Source organism: Chelmon rostratus, chromosome 5 (assembly GCF_017976325.1).
Source record: "Chelmon rostratus isolate fCheRos1 chromosome 5, fCheRos1.pri, whole genome shotgun sequence".
NCBI classification, from domain to species: Eukaryota; Metazoa; Chordata; class Actinopteri; order Chaetodontiformes; family Chaetodontidae; genus Chelmon; species Chelmon rostratus.
This window is the reverse complement of record NC_055662.1, coordinates 30,118,047-30,126,635: the sequence shown is the minus strand read 5'-3', so window position 1 is coordinate 30,126,635 and position 8,589 is coordinate 30,118,047. Positions and strand designations below refer to the sequence as shown.

Sequence of the window (8,589 nt, the reverse complement as noted above, 5' to 3'; positions counted from 1 at the left end):
GTTAAGAACGTGATTTTAATGAAATATCTGAGCAGCAGCTCTCACACTCCTCCGTCTTTCTTAATGTCTGAACTGTTTGTCAGAAACTTTGCTTTAGTGTTAAAACATTTTTAGGACGTGTGCTGTTGCTTTTCTGTGTGACACTGAAGCATGGCAGCAATAGCGCCACCTCATGGTCATCAGTGAAACACCACCATGCCGGTTATCAACTGTGGAGTCATTGTGACGTAGCATTTCAATGGAACCAAATCCAGCGAAGTCATACAGATCTGGATCCTGAACGAGTCTGAAATATCTGATACAGTTTCACTGGTGGGCGGTGCTAAAAGATTTGAAAATTGCTGCCTGAGCTACAGCAGCAACAGCTAACAGCTAACAGCTTACACACACATTTACTTCAGAACATGCTAGTTATTAATATTAATGATGAAGATGTGAACACGTTCTTGTTTTTCTACATAACCGTATAAACGGTCTGCAGCCATGCGAGAGGCTCTTTGACGCTGCACTTAAACACTGTGCTGCTTTGAGCTAAATGCTAACATCAGCACGCTATCATGTTTAGCAGGTATAATGGTTACGGTTACCGCCATTGTAGCTAGGCATGTTAGAATGCTAAGATTAGCTAATTAGTAATAAACACGTCTAGCTGAGCTCGATGGGAAGGTTGTTGTTTTTTCAGGTTTTCGGTCAGAAACCACAACCGTTATTTCCTCGTTCCTTCAAAGTTTCCTGCAGCGAATCATTTACTTTGGTGCTAATTCTATTAGTCTCAGTGAAATCAAACGTCCGTGGCTGTTAGTGTAGTCTGTTGATGGATCTTTATGAAAGAAATGGATCCATTTAAACTCGATTCATCGTTCATTCGTTACTGGAAACTTTCTTCTTTAAATATGTTGAATGTCTGTTTGACATCAGCTCTCCTCTTGTCCTGTGATTATTATAACGTTCAGAATTTATTTGAAGGGCGCTGACAGGTTCACACACACACACCTGCTTGAATGTGTGAATGTGTGAATCCTGCAGAGCTGTGATGTGATTGGTGGTTTCAGTGGACATAAATAAAGGTGCCAGTGCCGGTCAGAGAGGGCGGAGACAGAAACAGGAAGTGAGACGAACGATTTGTTCCTCAGAAAACACAGAAGCACAGAAAACGGCAGCGAGACGTGAAGACAGACGGAGCTCATGTAGTGCAGACGGACAGACAGGTATCAGGCGGGACAGGTAGCACAGGTGTGTTCGAGCGGTTGGTCGTGTTCGGGGTGAAGTAAAACTGGGTGTGTGATGGATGGAGTGTGTGAGGACGACCTCTGCTGGCTGCAGCTGGATGACTTCAGGATGCTGCTCATCAAAACCATCGAACCCTCGCGAATCACTCCGTACCTCCGCCAGTGTCAGGTACTCCTCCTGCACCTCCCCCTGCTCCCCCTGCTGCTGCCTCTCCTCCTCATGCATCTCCTCCTGCTCCACCCCTCACTGCTCTGCTTCCTGCTCCTTCAATCACTGCCGATCTTCATCGGTGTGTCCGTCCTCCTGCTCGATGTTCATTCTCCTCCTTACACGTCGTCTCCTCTACAAATGACCTCATGTCAGGTACTCTGCCCCCGGTACTCCTCCCCCACCTCCCTATGCTACTGTTCCTCCTCATAGTGCGCACCCTCCTTCTCCACACACGATCTGATCCAGAGTCAAGAATTGCTGCTTCATCATTTTCTCCTGCTGCTTCACCTCCTCATACCACCGCTGTGTTGTACTCCTGCTGCTCCTCCTGCAACCCCCCCCCCCCCGCCACGTTGATTGATTGTGACGTGTTGGGTGCCGTCAGGTGATCAGCGCTGAGGATGAGGAGCAACTCTTCAACGACCCCACCCTCATCATCAGGAGAAGAAAAGTCGGTAAGAAATTCATCATCGCTGTCACATTTTAGTCTCTCGGGTCATTTTAACTCACCTGTGTTCATGTCTGGAGTCCAGTCCCGCAGGTCACATCCAAGTCACTGAGACCATGACGTGTCTGGGTCTCTGAGGTCTTGATCTAGTCACTGGGGTTATGTCACATATATATAAATACATAAGCCTACAAGTCGTTGACATCATGGCCGAGTCAGTCACGCTGTGTCAACATCACGTGGTCACCCAGGTCGTATCGAGTCATGGAAGTCACACAAGTCCACCGGTGACCATCATGTCCTCCTAACCAGGAAATGTTCTTGTCTCCCGTGTTGTGTCCAAGTTACTGAGGTCATGTTTGTTACTGTGTTTGACAGCCGCCTTAACTAACTGACATCGCTGGCCCTTGACCTTTGCTCTGACCTTTGACCTTTGCAGGAGCCCTGCTGGACATCCTACAGAGGACAGGGGTCAAAGGTTACACAGCCTTCCTGGAAAGTCTTGAGCTGGATTATCCTCAACTGTACAGTCGCATCACTGGGAAGGAGCCCAACAAGACCTTCAGCATCCTCATCGGTCTGTTGACCAGTCTGCTTACCTGTTTGTCCACCTGTTTCCTTACCTGTCTATTCACCTGTCTGTTTACCTGTCTACTGACCTGTCTGTTTACCTGTCTATTCACCTGTCTGTTTACCTGTCTACTGACCTGTCTGTTTACCTGTCTATTCACCTGTCTGTTTACCTGTCTACTGACCTGTCTGTTTACCTGTCTGTTCACCTGTTTGAGCACCTGTCTGTTGACCTGTCTACTTACCTGTCTGTTCACCTGTCTGGTCACCTGTCTGGTCACCTGTCTGGTCACCTGTGTGTTCAGCGTTAGGTTCACTGACTGCAGTGTCAGCAGGAATAATTCAGTCTCTCTACTCAGACACAGCAGGTGAATCTGGTCTGACTCAGTTCTTGATGTCTGAGCTCAGCCGTCTGCAGAGGGCGCTGCAGGACGAGAGGAGACGTCGCCAGCAGGCCTGCTCCGTTGCCAAGGAACAGGTGGGCGGGTTACTAAGGACGAGTTAAATATGTAGGTCTCTGATGACAGATGGTAGCCGCTGGTTAAACTGCTGGGTTTTGGTGTGGTGGTTTGTCGCGGTCTGCAGGAGGCGTGGTCTCGGCAGCAGCAGCTGAGGGACCGCGAGCTGAAGAAGCTGACGGAGCGCGTGCAGAAGGTTCGGGAGGAGCGGGAGTGGCTGAGCAAGGAGGTGAAACAGCTCCGAGATCACAACTACAGTCTGATGGCTGACATCAACACTCTGAACCAGGAGAAGAGCAACGCCCTGCTGGCCAACAGAGACCTGCAGATAGAGGTCAGCTGACCCCTGATCTCGCCGGACCACTCAAAGAGCTACAGGTGTATGTGACCTTTGACCTCTGTGTGTGCAGGTGGAGCGTCTGAAACATACAGTGCTGCGAGCTGAAAGCCAGACCCGACTGCTGAGACGACGAACGCTGAGACCGCTGCAGGAGGTAGACGCTCGTCAGCTGACAGGAAGTGACCGCTCTTTGATTGATTGTGTTTGTTATTCTAAGTGTCCTGTAACATCAGGTGTCAGCTCATATCGCACGACAAGAGACAACACCAGCGGCCAGGATGTGCAGGTCCACACGTTCCAAAAGACCAAAGAAGTCCTGAATCTCCTCTGAAGAGAAGAGTGATCATGTGACCTTCAGACAGCCAAAACAAATCAGGGTTCTAGAACTGGATTGTTTACATTGATGGTTCCTCATTGATCCTGATCAAGATCACTGAAACAGGAACACCCACCTCACCTGCCAGCGGAAGGGTACCGGGTCCACACCTGGACCTCTGTCCTCTCTGTAAATCAGAAGTTATCTCAGATTCTGGGATCCTCTTTGATTTGAACATTTGGTTCTGAATGATGAAACACATCAGCTACGTGGCCAAAACTCTGCGGACAGCTGAGCATGTGATAATGTTTTGTCAGGGTTAGCTTAGCATCGCCGGGGGATTAACATGTTAAAATGTGTGTTTTCAGAGCAGGAGTCTGGCTCTGCCCACGGAGACCTTCTTCCATCCCAGCAGACTGGAGGAGAAAGAGGAGAAGCAGGAGGAGAAACATGAGGAGAAGCAGAAGGAGACGCAGCAGCAGAAGGAGACGCAGCAGCAGAAGGAGAGTCCGGCTCCTCCTCAGATGAATCTCCTCACTACAGTGTTCAGACTGAGGAGAGACCTCCACAGAGCCGAGGAGCAGAGAGCCAGGGTGAGGAGCAGGAGAAGGAGGAGGAAGTGTTGATCATCTGTGGTGACACGTAGAGCAGGTACGACGTTCACCTGAGATTCATCGGTGCTCCGTTTGTTCTCAGAGTCTGGAGGAGAAGGAGGAGCTGGAGCTACGCTGCACTCAGCTGAAGGGAGACACCAGGATGTACCGCCAACGAAACAAGCAAACCCTCCGACAGCTGGAGGAGGTGATCAGAGAGAGAGACAAGGTGAGCATGAGGAGGAGGAGGGGGAGATAAGGTGAGGAGGAGGAGGAGACAAGGTGAGCAAGAGGAGGAGGAGGGGGAGATAAGGTGAGGAGGAGGAGGAGACAAGGTGAGCAAGAGGAGGAGGAGGAGACAAGGTGAGGAGGAGGCGACAAGGTGAGGAGGAGGGGGAGGAGGAGACAAGGTGAGCAAGAGGAGGAGGAGGAGACAAGGTGAGGAGGAGGAGGAGGGGGAGATAAGGTGAGGAGGAGGAGGAGACAAGGTGAGCAAGAGGAGGAGGGGGAGGGAGAGGAGGAGGAGGAGGGAGAGGAGGAGGAGGAGACAAGGTGAGCAAGAGGAGGAGGAGGAGACAAGGTGAGGAGGAGGAGACAAGGTGAGGAGGAGACAAGGTGAGCAAGAGGAGGAGGAGGGGGAGGAGGGAGAGGAGGAGGAGGAGACAAGGTGAGGAGGAGGAGGAGGAGGAGGAGGGAGAGGAGGAGGAGGAGACAAGGTGAGGAGGAGGGGGAGACAAGGTGAGGAGGAGAGGGGTGAAAGGGGTTCTGTAAAAATGGAAAGATGATGATGATGATGAAGCTGGTTAGGATGATGATGGTGATGATGTGATAACTGCCGACCCTCTGATTGGTATTTCAGGCTCTGTCGTCATGGGCGGAGCAGCAGGAGGAGGCGCGGCTGCTCCTGCAGGAGAAGGATCAGTACAGAGAGCAGGTCAGACAGCTCACAGAGCAGTCTGATAGGCTGGAGTGCCTCCTGCTGAGGTCACAGGGGGAGGAGCTACAGCTGAGGACACGCCTCCGCAGACTCTCCTACAACACTCACCAGGTGAGGACAAGGAGGAGAAGGAGGTGACAGTGTTGATGATGATGATGATGATGATGATGATGATGATGATGATGTAATGACAAAAGCTTTCCTCTCCAGGGTGAGAGGAGTGTGAGCAGTGAGGAAGAGGAGGGGCACGCAGAGAACACTGCTAAAGGTGAGAGTCGTCACGTCATGTGAAATACATGAGAGGTGATGTCATGTGACGCGGTGTCATGTGACCTGGTGTGTTCAGGCAGCAGCGAGGAGGTCCGCAGCGGGACGTCGGGGGAGAACGAGGAGGTGGCAGCGCTGCAGCAGCTCAACTCTCCTCTAGGAGGAGCCACAGAGTCTGAACAGGACCCCAGCACTGCTGCATCATGGGTAGTTTCTTTGAGGCTTTTCTTTTTTTCTGCATGTTTCTGTCAGCTGACTGTAACTGAGCGACGCTGAATCACACCTGTGTGAAGGAGCGTGTGGAGGCTGAGACCGGCTCAGACCAGGTTCTGCCACAGACCACGTACTGAAATCCTCTTCTACTCTTCCTCTCTGAGAGCTAAATCTGAAGCTTCAGCCAGCAGCTGCTTAGCTTAGCTTAGCATAAAGACTGGAACCAGAGGGAAACAGCTAGCTCGGCTCTGCTGTGAGACTCACTGAGGAACATGTTGAATCTTTAGAAACGTGGATCATGTCTCCTGGAAATCTCTCTGGGATCAGTTGATCAGGTCTACTCAGGAACAAACTGGTCTCCAGGTTTTGTAACAGGAAGTGAGATCTGGACCTCAGTAGACCGGATCAACAGACTGTCCGGAACACTTGATGTGATTGTTTCAGTGTTCAGTGATCTGCCTGGTTTTCAGTGTTTATCTGGTAAAGCAGTCTTCATACTGGCTGGAATACCTGCTGAAACACTGTAAAGTGAATTGAATTGTCTCACCTCCACCTGTCTCGCTCTCTGCCTGCCTGTCTGTCCGTCTGTCTGTCTGTCCGTCTGTCCGTCTGTGCAGGAGGAGGACACACTCGGCGGTCTGACTTCCAGAAGTCGACCAAACTTCTTTTACCGCAGGTCAGCTGAGATTCTTTTCAGCTTTTTCTGAAAACATTTCTGCAGCTGTTAGACTTATGTTCTCGTTTCCATGACAACAGGAAGCGAGCCGTCAGATCCAAGCTCTGCTGTAAGGAGTACACAGCCGGTAACCTTGACGACAGCAGCGGCAGTGACACTGACTCTGAATGAGCCCGAATAACTGAAAGGTTTTATTTGTGAGAGTCCGACTTGTTTTCTGACATTTTAGGATTCAGTTAGTTTCATCTTTGATTTGATTCCAGTGAGATGACGAAGCAGCTGCGTCTTCCTCGTCCGAGCTGTGTTCAGTGTTCATCGTCGACGGTGTTGTCAGATGCTTGAGTTCAGGTGGGGGGCCGGCGGCGTGAAGTGACACAGTTTGAGTCATTTAAAGGAAATCTGACTTTGCCTCAGCGTCTGATGAAGAAACACACAGTACACACACAGATCATCATCCAACATTTCATCTGTTTCTGAACTGCACTTCTGTCTGCGTTCGCCTGCGTGAGGAAGCAGAATAAAAGCTGTTTCCTGCAGGAAGCTGGTTTAATCCGTCTGTCTGTGGACGGCACGGCCAGCAGGACTTCCTCTTCCTCTACTTCTCTCTTCCTCCTGGAGCTGGTATGTTTAATGTTCAGCTGCAGCACTCAGACCTGCAGCTTTTATTTTGAAATAGATTTTCTCAGCTGCTGTGGTCTGGACTGTCCTGTGTCACTCAGACATGGTGGTAAAGAGGTGACATGATTTTCTATAGCACCTCAGCGATAAGAGCTTTTTTGTTTTACATTCACAATAAAAGACAATAACTGGAACGGCGTTCTGAGTCCTGTATGATGCAACATGTTGGACCGCTGCTGTCCAAACCCCCCCAGTCAGCATTTGAGGAATGGAGACAAATACATTTGCTTTCCTTCTAAACTTCTACAATCAGCTCGAACGAAACGACGAGCCTGACGAGGGCGACAGAAACTTCATTTCACACAAACCCAGAGAGTCAAGGAGCTGGGAGTATGAGGTGAAGCCCACATCTAACAAAGACCACCTGGTCCACTGAAGCACCCTCTTAGTTCTCTGTCATGAGCTGAACAGTCAACAAGAATCAAAGGAATCGTCTGAGCAGCAGTTAAAGAAATGAAATCCAACCACGAGTCAAATAAAGCACAGAAACACAGTAAGGAAGGTGAAAGAAGAACTACAGAACAAAATAACTGAGCAAATATGTAATAAAACGCTTTTAAAATAAGATCCTGTGTACAATGACTTTAAGAAAATAAAGAAAAAGTGTTTTGCTGAACTGAACTGAACTGAACTGTGACGCGCTCCTTCATGGGGTGTAGAGACCCCACCCTCAGGCTGGGAACAGTTTTCACCTTGTTTCAATCAATCGTTGTCAAAGAAACTTTGATTCTCCCCCCACTTTCAGATCCAAACTGAAAACTCACCTGTTCCAGACCTTCTCTCTATAACTCCACTCCTCCTTGTAGCTGTTTTTACTTGTTGGGTTTTAATTATTCTGCTTTTATTTATCTTGTTATTTGTGTTTTACCCGCTCTGTGACGTGTCCTTGAGTGTTCTGAAAGGCGCTTCTAAATAAAACGTATTATTATTATTATTATTATTATTACTTTCCTGGATGTTAAAACCGTTGATTTTCCTCCCACATTTCTCGCGGAACTTGAACGTCGCTCGTTGCCAGGGTGACGGAGAGACGCTCAGATCGATGAACAAAGCAGGAAGCGACAGTTTGAGTTTAACGGACTTCAAAAACCGAAGACCCAGAAAAAAGGACAGTCTCTCAACAGATTCACCTCACGGCTAAACCGTCCTCCGGCCCGCTGAACCCTCCTCCGGCCCGCTGAACCATCCTCCGGCCCGCTGAACCCTCCTCCGGCCCGCTGAACCCCCCTCCGGACCGCTGAACCGTCCTCCGGCCCGCTGAACCCCCCTCCGGCCCGCTGAACCCCCCTCCGGACCGCTGAACCCTCCTCCGGTTAATGAACCTCAGCATGTGTGAGAGCAGAGCGGTTCCGAGCGGGCAGGTGTACCGGCAGCTGTTTGACGCTCAGGTGGGGGTGTTTCAGTCCTGTTGGTTTATCTTAAGTTTATAGATGAAGCGTCCGAGTGTTAAAGTGAGCTGTGAAGATGATGCTACCTTCATCAGACAGGTGATCAGGTGTGTCGGTCTCTACGTTCTGAAAACGTCATGTCTGTGTTTTGAAGGTCCAGCTGTCCAGATCTCTGCTGGCTGGACGGAGGGACACGAGGACAGACTGTCTGTCAGCGGAGGACAGCAACACACACTGCAGTGCAGCCTGCAGGTAGCCAGACAGA

At 50.0% G+C, this 8,589-nt stretch overlaps 1 protein-coding gene across 2 annotated transcripts; it reads left to right on the top strand.

The window, feature by feature from the left end:
• The first annotated feature begins 1,107 nt into the window (after positions 1-1,107).
• On the top strand, positions 1,108-7,828 carry card9 (caspase recruitment domain family, member 9). Of its 2 annotated transcripts, none has more exons than XM_041937062.1 (14): positions 1,108-1,398; positions 1,826-1,895; positions 2,328-2,465; positions 2,818-2,936; positions 3,044-3,250; positions 3,327-3,410; positions 3,941-4,165; positions 4,269-4,394; positions 5,025-5,213; positions 5,313-5,370; positions 5,449-5,576; positions 6,200-6,258; positions 6,339-6,385; positions 6,522-7,828. In XM_041937062.1, the coding sequence occupies exons 1-14, from the start codon at positions 1,285-1,287 to the stop codon at positions 6,527-6,529; spliced, it is 1,572 nt and encodes a 523-aa protein (XP_041792996.1). In that variant the 5' UTR covers positions 1,108-1,284; the 3' UTR covers positions 6,530-7,828. The 2 variants fall into 2 exon arrangements, with proteins under 2 accessions (XP_041792996.1, XP_041792995.1); XM_041937061.1 differs by having other exon boundaries at positions 1,109-1,398; positions 6,339-6,446.
• The last annotated feature ends 761 nt before the right edge of the window (positions 7,829-8,589 follow it).

Excerpts from the sequence above, each read along its gene's own strand:
- card9 (XM_041937061.1), top strand. The coding sequence starts at position 1,285 with ATGGATGGAGTGTGTGAGGACGACCTCTGCTGGCTGCAGCTGGATGAC. Across the intron at positions 1,399-1,825 it reads CGTACCTCCGCCAGTGTCAG|GTGATCAGCGCTGAGGATGA; the intron begins GTACTCCTCCTG and ends GGGTGCCGTCAG. Across the intron at positions 2,466-2,817 it reads GACCTTCAGCATCCTCATCG|ACACAGCAGGTGAATCTGGT; the intron begins GTCTGTTGACCA and ends CTCTCTACTCAG.